The sequence below is a fragment of the Pogoniulus pusillus genome, chromosome 3 (genome assembly GCF_015220805.1).
Source record: "Pogoniulus pusillus isolate bPogPus1 chromosome 3, bPogPus1.pri, whole genome shotgun sequence".
Classification (NCBI taxonomy): Eukaryota; Metazoa; Chordata; class Aves; order Piciformes; family Lybiidae; genus Pogoniulus; species Pogoniulus pusillus.
The window spans coordinates 13,779,239-13,796,057 of NC_087266.1; the positions used below are offsets into that span (position 1 = coordinate 13,779,239).

The 16,819-nt window shown below is 37.9% G+C and overlaps 1 protein-coding gene across 8 annotated transcripts in view; it reads left to right on the forward strand.

Annotated features, from left to right (window-relative positions):
- CNTN5 (contactin 5) overlaps positions 1-16,819 on the forward strand; it is a 736,829-nt gene that overhangs the window by 523,874 nt on the left and 196,136 nt on the right. For all 8 annotated transcript variants that reach the window (XM_064170433.1, XM_064170430.1, XM_064170397.1 and 5 more), the window contains one exon: positions 1,446-1,541. In XM_064170433.1, coding sequence (XP_064026503.1) covers positions 1,446-1,541 — 96 coding nt within the window. The remainder of the gene's footprint in view (positions 1-1,445; positions 1,542-16,819) is intronic.

Consider the following 16,819-nt stretch of genomic DNA (forward strand, 5'->3'; position numbering starts at 1 on the left):
TATATTGAATGTCAATGAGAGATACTCCCTCTGACTTTATCTATTCATATTTTGGATCCTTGTTTAGTGTCTGCTGAAGCATCAGCACTCTTTTCAAAGATGTTTTTGGGTACACTTATTGCCACTCTCCTCACTGATTCACACCAGAGACAAGTGTCTAGAAAACCCCTGTGTAAATAGAGGCTTTAAATGGCTTTGTTGGCATTAAGGAACGAAGACAATGGTCTGATGGCAGAAGTGAGCTGTCATGTCTCTTCTGCTATATTTACGTATGCTAGAGTATAGCTGTCCACCTGAAATGTGAATTCAGGTCCAGCATTCCCTGTGGTAGAGTGATTGGATCTTCTGCAGAGAGGCTCTAAATAAACACAATGAACTGTTTATAACAGCACCCTACTACCCCATTCAAAATTTTCTGTGCAAAAATATGAAATGTTCCTTATTCCCCTGATGGAGGGAAAGTTTTGGCACAAAAATATATTTCCTCACAACTGGGATCTTGTTGAGAAACGTTCGGTGGAGCGCTATGGGAAGATGACTCTTTGTTCACCAACATGGTTAGATGGTCAAATCCACTTTATTTCCGTGATACAGTGACTTATATGCACTTCTAGCAAGAGGCTGCTCCACCAAGATTGGTTACAGTCAGAGGGTCCAGAGTTACATGTAAGGTGTGCGTAGGTTAACTTATCACAACATTCTAAGGGTCAGCCTCCATCACCACCCACTCCAGCCCCTTTGGTTATCTAGTCTCTGCCCACTGCAGCTGTGTGTGGGGTGCTTAGCTGTTTACAGCTTGGTTTCCTGAGCTAACTGGGATCCAAGGACGTTCCCAGCACGGGTTGCTCATGTTTATCCATTCTTGTGTGCTGTGCTAATAAGAATTTCTCCAACAGGATGTGTTTAAAACAGCAGCCAAAAAAAAAAAAAAAAAAAACCCAGTATTTAAAAGGACTAAATGTGCTGCAGACCAGATTTGATTTTAAAACTGATGTGGTTGATGTTCCTTTCTTCTCATTACAATGTGCTGTGCACTCTCTAGGTGATGTTAGCAATAGCATCAATCCAGATGTTAGCCGAGGTGTTCACTCCACCTTTATTTCTTTTCTTATCATTGTGTATGAATCTTTTCTACTGGTGAAAAAATCCCTTACAGAATATGGCCAAGAAGAAATAAAAGCACTACTGAATGTTCTTTTTCTAAGTGGAATATGTATTGTCTGCTGCTTTTCCTTTGATACTATATCTAAGTGCAATAAAAAGAGCAAAAAAGGGCTGATGTGACATGGTTTGTTTTGTAATGGAATTAGGTTTATTTACAAAGGCCTTTGGATTGTATATTAAAGTATGAAAAAAGAAACTGTCAGGTTTACAATAAGAAATAAAATGTAAGTCACAGTAGCCACAAAACATAAAATCTAACTAAAATGCTGTTCTTTTGCCAGATCTGGGGAACTTCAGTGGTCGGACCAGAAGTGCTGTTTCTGTACGTGAAGGTCAAGGAGTTGTCCTGATGTGCTCCCCTCCACTTCATTCACCAGGTACAGTAGACTGCAGCTTCTATGAGCACTGCTCCTTTACAGTTTGATCATTATTGAATGCTCAGTATTTTAGACAAGATGCATATTTGACTGTAAAGCTTAAAAAATGAAATGTCCTCTGTTCTGCTGATAGTTTTAGAGTACCAAAAGAGTAATTAAATCTTGTATATTACAAGTTATGCTGAGCAGCAACAGAATTGCTCTTACAAGACTGTCTTATTCCTAGTGTAAAACTTGAATGTAGCATCAATGGCCTCCACACTGCCAGTGGTGAATATGCTGCCTTGAGCTCACATTAAACTGTTTAGAAATTTGTCTCTACAGTTATGCTTTTAAACTTATATTTAGGCAGATTCCAATGCAATGTTCTACTGTACCACACACATTGCTTTTGATGGTGAAAAAAGCCATTTCACTGGGCTAGCAAAATCCCTACCGTGGAAACTACTGTGCTCACAGACGGTAATTAGTTGGTTTAGTTTATGTTGTTTGAGTACTGGTATGATATGCCAGCAGGAAAATTACTTTCAGAACAATATTTTGAGCCCTTGTTGGCATAATTCTGTTGCCATAGCTATGCCAAGTAAAGCTGTGCAATGTAGAGAAGTATTAAAAAACCCTGAAAGCTGAAATAATGTGCTAATAACTGAAAAACTGTGCTGATATGCAGATGTAAAACTACCTCATTTGAGTGAGAAGGTGACTTGGCTGCCCTTTGTTTGCTGAGTAATGTAGAATGACATGCAGCTTCCCTCCAGCTCCCTGCTTGCAAAACACTGAGGGACTGTGAGTCCTTGTGGTACGGCAAGCAGTATTAACATAGAAGCTGAAGTCTCCTGGGAAAGGGGAGAGTTAGCTCCATGACCTTCCAAAAAAATTCACACCTGGTGATGTTTCAACAATAATTGTTTCACAAAGCTCTGCCAGTAAGGTACAAGACATTAACAAAAGACTTCCAGACTGGAGTCAGGTTTTGAAAATTAATTTGGGATGAAAGCAGAACTTTAAAGGGAAAGTGAATCTGAACCTTCACTTCCTGCTAGAAAATCCATTTGCAGAGCAGGGGAAATTCAAGCATTTGTACACAGGAACATCTAAACCACATTTTAAAATTACTTTTTATTTAAAGTATTCAGTTTTGGATGCTCTGTTTAAGTTTCTGTATCTGATTTGCAAAGATGGTATTGTCTTCCTGTTGCGGAGGGGAAATTAATTTATGTGAGATGATATTTTCCAAAGTTAATACTGTTTATTAATTTTGCTATTCAGGACTCTTGCCACCCCTGACCACTCATGTTAATAATATTTCAGTTCTTTACACAGTCATGGAAACATTCTATGGATAATCTAGATCTAGTAATAACCATCAAAATATATATAAACATTAGTTGAACTGGAAGAGAAGGTTCCCGTGGTCAAATGACACTTGCAGTCAATATGCTGTTTGCCCACTAGATGGGCTCAAGCTCTTTCTGCTCTATGGCAGAAGGCAGCAGAGAGTTACAAAGAGGCATTTAAACTTTTACTCACAGATTGCTATTATTACCCTCGTGGGGGCTAGCCACAGTCCAGACAATGCCCAAATGCTTTCAGGGGACTCTGTCTTGCTGGATGTCGAGGCTTGAACCTTCCTGGCTTCTGGAGAAAGAGGCAGACAATCTCTGACCTTGTTCTCCTGGCTTCTTCTGGACAATCTGTGTATATGTCCAGGGATTCTAGGCAGGACTTTCAGGTGCAGAAGGCAGATGTTGTGCAGTCTCAGCATGATGTCACGCTGGCTACACAGGCCGATCGCGTGCAAGCATCCAGGGTCTGCTCCTGGTAACTCATGGCAGTGGAGTTTAGCAGGCAAGCAATAAGGCAGTGTGCAATAGCAGCAGGGCTGGGCACAGCAGAGAGAGAACAGCAAAGAGCAGGGGAGCAAAGCAAGGAAGCCAAAGCAGGTTGTTCACCTGCATATCTCCTTTTATTAATGTGGGGCTGAGATTAATTGCCCTTTGGACACGGAACAGCCAATCAGGATGGCAGTTAGCCAAACCAGACCATATTAGGCAAAGCCATAGGCTCACTTTTCCCTAATTTGGGAAAAGCAGAGGCCTTGCACTAGGCAGGCACAAGCCAAGTGTGTGTGCCTTACACCACAGGACCCTGGGCAGGCCACACTCAGTGGCTCCATGTTCTTTTGTGTCCATTTCCTGCATTTGCCTCTCTGGTGGAGCAGAAAAAGATGCCTAGGCAAGACAGGACATGTATAAGCCTATTTTAGGCCTCTGAAGCCTACCACAACACTTCTAAATATTTCTGAGTAATGTTGACCCTTAGAACCTCCTGGGATGCAAACTTTTACTTGACTATTAAACTATTGTAGTTGATATACCTAATCTAAGGACTATTTAAAGTATGTTTGAAATGTGTGACCACCTAATAATAACAAAACCATGACCTAAGGGAATGTTTTGGGTTTTTTTGTGGATGAACTCCACAAGCTGTGCTGTATGGATTTATTCACATTGATCAGCACCTTTAGAAATAATTTTCACTTCTCGCAGGAGATAAATCCATGATAAAGTGTCAAACCTAATCATTCCCCACCACCTCTTAAGCAATTCATCCTTCAGCAGAATCCCATTCCTCAATCTCTGAGGTCAATAAGTACTTATAAACTTGCCTTAAAATTTCAGGATTGAGCCCTTTTAGAAAATTACAGTATTATTGTGGGGAAAAGAAAGATAAAACTTAGTGAAAGAGAACTATATTGAAAGGGGTATAGGTTTGTTAATGTGTGTCCAAACAGAATACAAAGAAATTCCTTTTAATTGAATAATATCTACATTCCAGTCTTACAGAACACAATTCTAGAAAAATCTGAAAGTGTTTACAAAGCACCACTGACTGAAAAAAAATACTGTACTAATTTTTTTTTTTTGGACAAGAATTTATTTAAGAAAACAAGGTTCCTGTGTATGTAGACTTGATTTCTGTTTATTAATGCTGTGATATATTTTCAAGAGGTAATGCAACAAACAAACAAGCTCAACCTTGTGATCTATATAGATTATTCGTGTAGGTCTTCATTACATTGTTGTCCACATATTTTACAGAGGAAATAATGCTACTAAAAAATGCACATGAAATATATTCAGAATGTTTGCAGTGCAGATGCAGATAAGATAGTTACTTCTTGGTTGTAATAAACACCATTGTTAAGTTATAATCATTTTTGCTGAGAAATAACTGAGCAGCAAAATCAGAGATATTTTTGAGAGAGACAGTATCCTCTCTTTCAGAAGAAAAGTAATTCAGAAAAAAAGGATTTTGTACAGATTTCTTATGACAGCCACCAGCATATTCTCACCTCCTACTCTGCCTGGACCATCACTTAAAACAAAACACAACAAAAAAAACCCACAACTTTGCTGCCTCTGACTTCATTGTGTGCTCTGTATCATTTAAATGTGTCTACTGTGGCAGCTTTTCCACTAATACTTCCTTGTTAGCAAATTCTTTAGTTCTCCCTGATGAAATATATTAATTGTAGATATTTTAATCATCCATAGATGTAATTTTTTTTTCTTCTAAATGTAACATTTGATTCTTCACCATCCCCATTAGTCTTTTCTTCAAGATGGATTTCCTAGACAGTTAACTCTTCGGTACCCTGATAAGCAAGAGGTTAATTAGTTACCAACTGCTTAAATATCTGACTGCTAACTCTATATTAAAGGCCTCTGATGCTTTCTTTCTAAAAACAGTATTATGTTTTTTCACTGTGGTATTCTAAAGGATGTAAACATAGGGTTTCATTCAGTCACTTAATCATCTTAATTACAAGGTTTGCCACTGTGAGATTAAAAACAAATGGAAGATCTCATCCAGATTTACATATTTCTCTCAGAATTAATACTTTCAGCTGAGCTTTTTAAGGCTTTTATTCAAATCTTTCAGTGTGAGCTTAATGCGAAACAACTGTTCCCAGTGTTAGAATGAACAAAGTGTTGATGCGTACAGGGTAAGGCAGATGTGTGCTCCCTCCTGCCTCAAAGGGATCCTGCCATCTGGAGAGAGCACTGCTACATAATCTTTCAACAGCATGTAACATCTGTACAGATGTTAAACCATAACTTCAAAGAATCTCTTTCTAAAGGATAAAGCGGATCTTACGCAGCTTGGATATTGTTACATCTTTTATGCCTCCCCTTTAGTGTTATAAAAGTGTAGTTTTCATGAGAAATGCTGCAGCAAAGAAGATTAATGCTGGTGCTATGGGGATCACACTTCTTCCCATACATCTTCTGGATGTCTACATAGTGTGTTACTAAACTGGAAAGCTGCTAAAATAAAACTCTTTCTACCACGGTCCAGAAGGTTTTGTCCTGCTCTTCTATTTCCTACACACCTGTCCTAGTCCTCCTATTAATAGGAGAAAGTCACATCAAATAATCTTTTTTAAGCTGTTCTGAGCACCTGTTTGTGTGTGCTTTGGGCATACTCACTTTGTAAGCAAACACAAGCTGCTTTTCACTGCTCAGGATCTATAAACTGAATCAGAAAGCTGCGTCTGTTAAAACTGCATCTTTGAAATGCAGCTCTGCTACAAGTAGGAAACCAAATCCAGCCGCAGTGCAGTGGCTCTCTAGTTAGAATTCCTCTAGTTAGATTCATACTGCACAATTATACATAGAAATAACAAGGCAAGCTCAAAATTACCTAATTCAGGTATGGAATTGTTAAGAGCAGACTTGTTTTGGCAAATTAGTTACGATAATGAGATTGTTATTTTTGGGCTGGACTAACCTCAGTGTGCTCATTAACTTGTTTACAGGCAATTGGCTCATGCATCTGAATGCAGGACACAGGAAATTCTGTTTTCAAGGTATCCACACACCCTCTGGCTCTCATTTTACTAAACTGACATTTGCAAATGCAGTTCTAAGCTGTCTAACTTCATGTATATGAAGGTCACAAGGTTAGCTTAAGGCTGTGTAGTTAGTAAAAGAATCTAGGCACCTAAAAATGGCATTTCAATACATAGCCCTAGAGAACTTATTTGTGTGGATCTAACCATAATCAGTTTCTTCAAAATGATAGGAAGCCTGCGTGAACTCACATCTCTGGTTCTCCATCTCTCTAGACATAACTGGACATAATGTCAGCATATCACTACAGGAGAGATTTATTCCTGCCCATGATTTTTGATATCAATATGCTTCTATATGTATTAAACAGTCAAGTAACTGTGGTGGTTTGAGAACTCACCCACCCCACCCCAGTTACATTTACCAGACCAGCTCAGACTGCTTGGAAATATGATTCAGCTGTACTTTGCAGCAAAGCTAAATTTACAAGCATATATACACAATATATTTACATGTATTTGCAATTATACACAATTTAGAAATAATACAGAAATCCAATCTCAGCCCCACCCTCAGACAAAGGAAAAAGCTCAGAAGGGGCCAGCACTACTCACTCTCTCCCAAATAGAAAAAAACAACCAGCAAAGCTCAACTGTTTTCTGGTCAGTTAGAGAGAGAGAAGAAGAAACAGCAAACAGACCCAGAGCCCAAAAGCAAAGAAAGAAATTTTTTATACATTGGCTTTTTATACCTCATAGCAAACCAATGAATGATATAGACTTTATCACTATTATTCTTTTACAATGAATGATTTAATTTAGTTAGATTCTGCACTGAACTTTCAGGAAAGTACCAATTTCTCTTGTTAGAATATTCCAATAAGCCTTAAACCACCACATTAATATCCAGGATGGGTTGGGTTTTTTTTTTCCTATTATATACTTTCCCAACTCCGTGAATTAGGTTGTGGCAATTAATGAGGCAGGAATTATAAAATACGTAGTTATTTCATTTCCAAAAAGCCCTGCCCACAACTATATACAAATTAGTTAAATTTGTGTTCTAATTTATTCAGGAAAATCTTCACAAGGATGCTTATGGGCAAGTCATTAATTTAGGAGAATCAGAAAATTGGAAAAGGTTTAGCCACAAAATGGCTCTGTCCCACTTATAAATAGGCAGCCTGGAGCCCTAGGGAAGGTCTGCTCTACTTTCAGTGGTGAAGTAGAATTTAGCTACAATCCTTTGGCTCCCTTGCAGCAGTGTTGGGACTGCTCAACATTTTGATAGCAATTGAGAGGCTTCTAGACCTTCCCAGGCTCTAGCAGGGTGCTGGGAACCTGATCCTGGTTCCTCTTGGCATGGAGGCTTGATGAGGTGCAAGCAGGATCTCTTGCAGATGTGCAGAGAGCACAATTTCGGTGGCATTTCTCACCATGTTGCAAGGCATTTAATACTTCCTCCTTGTAAACTAGAGGCACTTAAGTTTCCAGGTAGTTGAAGCCCAAAACATCAGGGCTAAGCTGGTCTGAAGCACAAGGCAGAGCAGAACACGTTGTCCAAGCTGAGAGGCAGCACATGTTGTCTGAACAGAGCAGAATGTAGAGCAAAACAGAGCAGTACACATTGTCCAAGCCAAGAGCAAAATGAGGCAGACCAAAGCAGAACTTAGAGGCAGCACAATTGCTTGCAACTTAGCTGAATTTATATTATTTGCCCAAATGTAATGGCTCCTTTGTTCATGGAGATTCACCAGTCAGAATGGCATTTGTCAAACTGACCATACTAGGTGAAACCAGGACTTGCTCACCCTTATTTGGGCAAGATGCTAACAAGTGCATAAACATGGGTACCCGTTTATCACTTTGGGAAAGGACATAATGGCCCAAATCGTTGATTTCCTCCTGCCCCTGCTTCCCCCATCAGCAGAAGGGTGGGGCAAGCCAGGACATGTTTTAAGCTTATAAGGCTTCCACTACACTCTAACTTTTCAAATTAATTTTAATATGGAAAGTTATATAATTTGTTTTCAGGAGAAACCTATGTGTAGATAAAAGTCATATTTTCCTTCTCACATTGAAGGAGGACTGTTTTGCAATTTCCTGTAAAAGCACTGGCCACTTGCAACATCTGGACAGGTCATGCTTCCAGCAATGACTCTCCCTCAAGCTAATCACGACTCACAAATCAGTCAGTGCCTTCTATTAGTAGTTTGTGGAGCTGGGTATGCATCAAACTGATGATGGCAAACAGAACATTTCACATTCACTGGGCTTAACTATAATCTCCTTCTAACTTCTAAGTTTGTTGGAAAGGTAGAACCATCCAATACCCTGATGCTTCTCCTTGTACTAGTAAAAGTGGGATTTAGAGGAACATTTTAGTTCATTGTGAGAGTATGATGCTGAGTAACAGAAACAAGTCTTTTAAGTAAATGTAGTAGAAAACTATTGCTAACTCTACAGGACAGAAAAGTTTCTTCAAGAAACCTGTGATATAGAAGACAAGATGGTGCATTTAGGGATAATCCCATAGTGTTATCTTATCTCTTCACTCACATTTTTGCTTGGGAGGATTATAAAGATGTTTCCCTCTTGCATTCCATCCTTTGTCACTTATACTAGAAGGCTTCTGAAGCTTTCTTGTCTAGCAACGCTAATTCTCATGTGTATTATCATTAAGCTGAATGTGCATGACCCCTGATATGGGTCAGTGTAGGAATCTGTACCCTTTATCTGAGCAGCTGATGGCTGTGTGCATAGTTTTCATTATGTAATGAAAACAAACAAACCAAACAAACACAAAATCCACCATAAACAAAAAAAACCTCACCACTTTTTGTGTGTTGGGTTTTTTTTTGTACAGTCTTTAATGCTGAATACATGACCAGTAATTGCCCTACTGACTCCCCTGAAGCACTTTGCAGGTTTTCCTTCCTCAGTCTTATTGAAGGCACACATTTGAGTACATGAAGTTTAAGAGTTAGTGAACAATAGAATTTTCTGTAGAGTAGCATTGTAACAGCGATGTTTCCCAGTGAGGAGTTACTCCCAGTCTGCTGGCAATGCATTGTTATTAGATTTTAATTACATTTTAATGATCTGCATGTGCTTCAAATTCTAGGCAATGTCTGCATAGTAGGCATATGAATAAATAATTATCAGCTTAAATTTTATTGACAAAGAGATCTTATTTATTTATTTATTCAAAATAATAAGTGAATAAAAAAGCATTGCCACCCAACTGCAGAAAATTCTCCAAAAGAACTTCTAGACTGACATTTCTGAAGTAAATATCCCTGTTGTCGGTGTGGATAAATCAGCCCCACCCCCTTAAAAAACACAAAACAGTATTTCCAGAAACTAATATAAACTACACTAGAAATGAAAATTTTAGTGTCCCTCAACCCACTGGATCATTCACTGGAGTTGTTCCTTGCCCCAGGGACTATGAAAATATAGTGAGAGAAAGCTGGTTGACCTTGGCCAATTAAGGCAACGCACAGTGTTGGATGAAGGGGCAGCCCTGACAGGGCTCTGCTTAAGGGACTTGTGCTGCAGTTTCACAGCCACACTATTGTCAACAAATATTACCCCAGATGCCAATTTGGGAAAGTCAAAATGAAAGCAGCTAGCAAGAGAAGAGGAAGGAAGCATGGGAGATTAATTAATTTTAAAAATGCATTGAGTATGTTGGCCCTCAGGCTCATGCTCTGCTGCCGCTCAGGCGCCAGCCGTATGTGACTATTTGTCTACAGCTTGACAAATGGGACAATAATGATGAAAAGTTTCTGTAGTATGCAGGCTCCTCTTCCCTAGAGACAAGTGCCTAGCCTGTTACTGAGATGTCCCAACAAATTAGACATAACTATCAGGAAGCCCTCAGTCCAGCGATTGAACAAGACAGCATTGTCCTTCTAAGTTTAACAGAAATGTACTTTTGTGGTATCACAACCATATTTCTGCAGTTAGTATTGTAAAAGTACCAATTACAGTAGAAAACGGTATTACAAAACCTTTTCCTATGGCAGAGAAAATAGCTGAAGCCCAACCTACTGGCATGGCATACACTGCTTACAGAAACAGAGTGGAAGGCTTTCACAGAATTGACCATCACCTAGTAACCTTTCTAGAAGAATCCCTTTGCTATTGAGTTCTAATGTTTTACTAAGCTGGTGGATGTGACAATATCATTTTATGAATATGTCAGCTGTAGAAAGACTATTTTGCCTAAAATAGAAAATACCTAATTAATCCCTATTACCTCTCCACTTCATGCTATGGAAAAGAATGGAATGAGAGGGCACATGTTAATCAATGTAACTTAGGAGAAGTCAGCAATACAATGCTGATCAGACAACTTAAGTGGAAACACAAGAAGGAGGAAGAGATGAGAAATTATTAATTTCTAAGAATCTGACATCTAGCTTTTCTCTTTGTTACTATTGTGGGGAAATCTTAGAGGATTTTTAAAAACACAAAACCAGTGAAGCTTTCAGCTAAGGCAATGTTGGCGTAAGATGCTAAATTTTGAGGTGAGATATAAAATGGAGATGAGATGTAAATTGAAGTAGGATGCTAAATTTTGGGGTGAGATATAAAATGGAGATGAGATGTAAATTGAAGTAGGATGCTAAATTTTGGGGTGAGATATAAAATGGAGATGAGATGTGAATTGAAATAGGATGCTAAATTTTGGGGTGAGATATAAAATGGAGATAAGATGCTAAATTTTGGGGTGAGATATAAAATGGAGATAAGATGTAAATTGAAGTAGGATGCTAAATTTTGGGGTAAGATATCAAATGGAGATAACATGGTAAATTTTAGGGTGGGATGCTAAATTTTGGGGTAAGATATCAAATGGAGATAGCATGGCAAATTTTAGGGTGGGATGCTAAATTTTGGGGTAAGATATAAAGTGGAGGCAAGATGTAAATTGAAGTGAGATGCTAAATTTGGGGTGAGATGCTGAATTTTAAGGCAAGATGCTAAATTGATGTAAGATGTGTCCCTTCCCATGGCAGGCGGGTTGGAACTAGATGGTCCTTGTGGTCCCTTCCATCCCTGACTGATTCTATGCTATGCTATGCTAAACTGAATTCAGTGGTGATTCTGGGAGAGATGACTACCAAAAATGTTAGGAGGTCAGAAGGAAAAGCTTTGGATCAAACTGATATGAGTTCTATAAAATGCCATTAACAAGTTTCCCTGTATAATAAAATCAATTATTCTTTATTTTGTGAGTGTGACATGAAAGTGAACTTGCTACCATTTGAGGTGATAAAATGCTTAATGAGACATAGATTTTCATATAGCCTTATTTAATCAGTTCAAGAAGATTGTTTCAAATAAATGAGCCAGTATGAAAATTATTCTGGATCAGACATTTAGTTTTAATTTTTCTTTTTTCAAAGGGAAACTGGAAATTGTTTAGAAGATAGATGTTATCTTGGTGTATCTGTGATATTTTTCCCATCCAATACAACTGTCACTGGAGTGAAGGTAGTTATAACATTAAATACATAAAGGCAATTGCTTGGATTTTTCAAGGAGAAAATGACTGAATAGATATAAGAATAATATCATACAGTTCAGGCAAATATCTGAACAATTACAGTAAAATCCAAATTCCTGCACAACTGCACATGTGCATTCTTTACCTTCTGCCAACAATGTTTTCTTTAGCAAGAATAGTGGAAAGTTGACTTCTTTTTGATTGTTACCATCTTTTAACCAATGTAACAATTAATACCAGACTTAATTCTGATAATTGGCCCACTTCTATCTCCTATGTTTTTGAGCTGTATTCCAATATTGTTAAAATCATCACTGATGGATTCATTAGCCAGCTGATGCAGCTCCTGATGTGTTGGTGTTATTATCCTGGAGCGGAGAAGCTGTAACTGGAAAGTTTCACTGCATTTATTAATTCACTGAAGGGTTAATTTTCATGGTATTTCCCTCTTTCAATAATTAAGAAAGTCTTCACACTGAGTATTGCAGGGATAAAAATTCAGGAAGTAGAAGGGAGAACGGAAAGAAGGATACTGGTGATGGTTTTGTCTGAGTTTGCTTGTTTGTTTTCCTACCAAACCACTCCCTGCAGAAGCATTCTGTGATTCTATGATCACAAGGTTATTTAGGAGTTCAAAAAATTACAATGTAGTTTCAAACCTAAGGAGTCTGTTTCAGATCTGCCCAGTGCAAGATGGAAAGAAGGAGCACTACCCATTTTACAGAGGAGATCAGAGAATGATCCACAAAGAAAATTTCAATAAAAGATGAAAATTACACTGATTCACAGTCCAGATTGTGTAACTTTACATCATCATTCTTCATGCCTAAAAGAAAAAGGGCTTTGAAAAACATAGTCTTCTGAAAAAAACATGCACCTGCTCAGCACAGGAGGTAGCAGATTTATCTGTTGCTTGCATTGCTTCAATGACATTTCTTTAAAAAACAACCCAAACCACAAACAGAGAGAGTTGAACAAATGCCTTCTTTTTTTCATGTGGTATGTATACATATTGTGACACATCAAGTGTCACTTTGGCTGCTATTGCTGAGGGGTTGAGAAGGAAAGATTATAACCATGAGACACTGACCTAGGCTGAAAGTAAGACAACAGAAGGCTATGTATTATCTCTAAATAACAATTATGTGACAAGTAGAAGATGAATGGAAGCAGTTCACTGGGCTTCCAGTAGTGCAGAACAATGTGCACAGGTACTCCACAGTGTATTGTCTGTATGTAGAAACAGGTAAGAGAGTAACTCTCTACATTGTTATCTTCTAAATGATTGATTGTTGCATAGGTTATTTATAGTGATTTATTTGTACAACATGGCTGAACAGCATTATCAGTATTCCAGGGCAGTTTGCTAATGTGACATGTAACTTCCTTTTCATCTGCACTTTGAGTTATTTTTAATTAAGGTGAAAAAAATCATCTGTCACTGTCATTCTTAACACTTAAAATTTGTCCTTTGGGGGCTATAAATTTGGTTTTATGTTATTCTCTGAAGCGAATGTTCACACGTTCCATTGTGTGGAGAAAGATGTAATGGAAGATCCATTTGTTGGTACATTTGAGTCTAGAGATCTGAGCACTAGACCTTCAGCATCTAGGGAATTATGTCAGCTAATTTTTTTATTAAACATTGGAAAACCAGAATCAGAGGGAAGGTGAAATAGTGGCTACTCCTCTCTGATTTTCATCTACACAGCTCCTAAGGATTTGTTGACTGCAACTTTTTGCATGTTTATTTTGGTATTTCTTGTAGATGTAAAAAGAGTTGTTGAGGAGAGGAAAGAATACGAAAATTAAAGGAATTATGTGTTGGGGGACATTTGACTTTGGCTGTTGCCTGATTCACAATTCCTGGGAAGTTTCCTCCAGCTTCTTCAGTTTTCCCATATAAAAGTGTCAATAATATACTGTCCTTGGTTTGAGATCTGAGGATAATAAATGCCATGGGAGGAAAGGAGGAAGCTCAAAGATGATCAACCATATCATACCATAGCTATAGAAGAATTCACTAAATACTGATCTGCATACAGAGACAGTGAAAGCCTTTATGTCAAAGCACCAAGCATCAAGAGAATATAAAGCAGAGAAGTAATGGGATGTATCTGAAGTTCAATACATGTGGCCTTACAAAGGTTGCTCTACAGAGCCCAAGTACACAGTTTTGCCAATACAGTCCCTGTGACAGCACTTACCTGTAAAGTGTGGTGAAGGCTGCTAGAAACACTTGAGTTTTGAAATGTGAACTAGAATTGCAGTAACTTTGCATTTTCATTTCTAAGACCTGGAACCTGAAATTAAATCTTGTTAAATAAACTTTCCTGTTTCTATTAAACCTTCCTGGATTAGGAATCGAGGATCAAGAAGAATAATGTGACAAATTTAACTTGTTTTATTGCTTAGAAATACAAAAAGTCAAACTGGAACATACATACATACTCCTTGAGAGATTGGTACTCTGTTATCTGGACTGTTACTGACATGCTCAATGACAGGAAAGGGGGCAACAGGTGCATGCTGGAGCATACAAGGTTCCATGTCTTTCACCGTGAGGGTGACAAAACACTTCAAAGGGCTATGCAACGGGGTTGTGGAATCTCCTTCCCTGGAGAGGTCCAAAACCTGCCTGGATGTGTTACTATGTGACTTACCCTAGGTGATCCTGCCCTGGCAGGAGAGCTGGACTCAATGATCTTTCAAGGTCCCTTCCAATGCCTAATGGTCTGTGATTCCATGGTTTTCACTCAAATTACAGAACTTACATAGCAAAGCTTCTGTGACTAAATGATGAGGAAATGGAAGCTAGAGATGCAGAGATTTTGCATCTCAGCTGAGAAAGCTATAATGTCACGTTGCACTTTATGGAGTCAAATTCCACAAGTTTGGATCATCGTCATCCTATTGCTAATTAGGTTTTTGTTGTTTGTTTGTTTTGACGAATGTCTGAGTTACACCTTTGAAACATACTAATCTGCTGTTATCATTGCAGCAGTCATAGAATTAAATTTCATATAAGGCAGCAGCCCCCTTAGGTGCATAATTCTGGGGCTCACTGCGTGTAACACTGCTCTGGAATATAAATTTCATTGTGCTTTCCACTGTGGCAGGCTTAGGTAAGAATAGACCATACTAGGGTAACCATCACAGCAGCGTCATTAAAATGTAGAGAAATTCAGTATCACTGTAAGATCAGAGAATGAGGGAGATGTAAAGTGTGAGAGAAATAACAAAGGCCAAAAATTAGTTTACTTTAAATTCTCTTGAACTGTTTGACAGAAAAATAGTTTCTACATATAAATATTGTATAAAGTGATGTGTTTTCCTGAGCTTTAAATGTCCTCATCATTTTGCAATGCCACACTTTTTGTAGGACTACAAGAGTTGGTCATTACCACAGAATTCCTGTTTATTCAAAATATTGAGAAATAGTCAACTTCTGTTACTGTGCATTCAACATATTTCCATCATAAAGAAGGTTTCTAATAATGACAAGCTGTCTAAATCAGAACTTATTAGTGACTCGTCCTGTAGATCAATAGATAGATTAGTTTTTAACTGTTAAAATGTTCATCAGTGGAGGACAAAGAATTTCAGAAGTGATCCTTTTAATTATGCTTTGCAGCCTCTTTTTTTTTTCTATCAATAAACAATAAATTAATAATATATATACTTATTTTGACTAGATTTATTTCATTCCAATATTGTTAATTATATATATATATATTTAATTGGATATTAATCAACTCTCATGTCAGTCATTGAATTATTTCATCTAAGACTGAGGCTGATGAACTTACAATGATGTGGGTCCTCCTTATTACCCTTTCTAATCCGGGAGCAAAATTATCTCTAATTGTTGTTTTTGGAAATTACTAATCATAGAACCATTTAGGTTGGAAAAGACCCTTGAGATCATTGAGTCCAAGGTCCTTAAAACACCACATCTGCACATCTTCTAAATACCTCTAGGGATGGTGACTCCATCACTTTCTGGCACAACTTGAGACTGTGTTCCCTTGTTCTGTTGCTGGTTGCCTGGGAGAAGAAACCAACCCCCACATGGCTACAACCACCCTTCAGGTAGTTGTAGACAGCAATGAAGTCACCCCTGAGCTTTCTCTTCTCCAGGCTAAACAATCCCAGCTCCCTCAGCTTCTCCTCATAGGGCTGTGTTCCAGGCTTTTCACCAGCTTTGTTGCCCTTCTCTAGACAAATAAATATACCCATGCAAGAAAATATTAGTGAGACTATTGTATCTCCAAAATTATTTCAAAATATGACAAGAAAATCATAGAATTGTAGAATAGTAGGGGTTGGAAAGCACCTCTGGACATCATCAATTCCAACTATCTTGCCAAAGCAGAATCACCTAGGGCAGGCCACATAGGAATATGCCCAGATTGGTTTTGAGAGTTCGTAGGGTTGTAACTATAACTGTTTACTATAGGCCCACAATAAAGTGTTTTGAGTACTGTAAGTTGAACATGTAGTAAACAGCACTGAAAAAAAAATAAATGAATTATACACAAATATTAAGGAAAAGTATTTATTAACTGAGCAATGAAATAGGTTATTCTGAATATCTAAATTTAAGAATATGATTCACTAGATACTTTTAAAGACTGGGCTGAGAACGTCTCAATATGTTTGAGGGCAAAAGAAGGGCATGAAGAGCATTTGTCTTTGTATTCCTTTTGATAAGAGTATTTTGATTCTTTCCAAAATAGATTTTTTTAAAATATGAAAATTATACCAGTAATGATAAAATATTTATAATAATCTAGCATGCTTTCCCAGAAGCCATATTTTTGTTTTGTGTGTGTGATCTCTTTGAAGAGTGTATGTGTGAGAAAAGCATTTAATCGATCTTTACACGTTTCGGTGCCTGGCTGT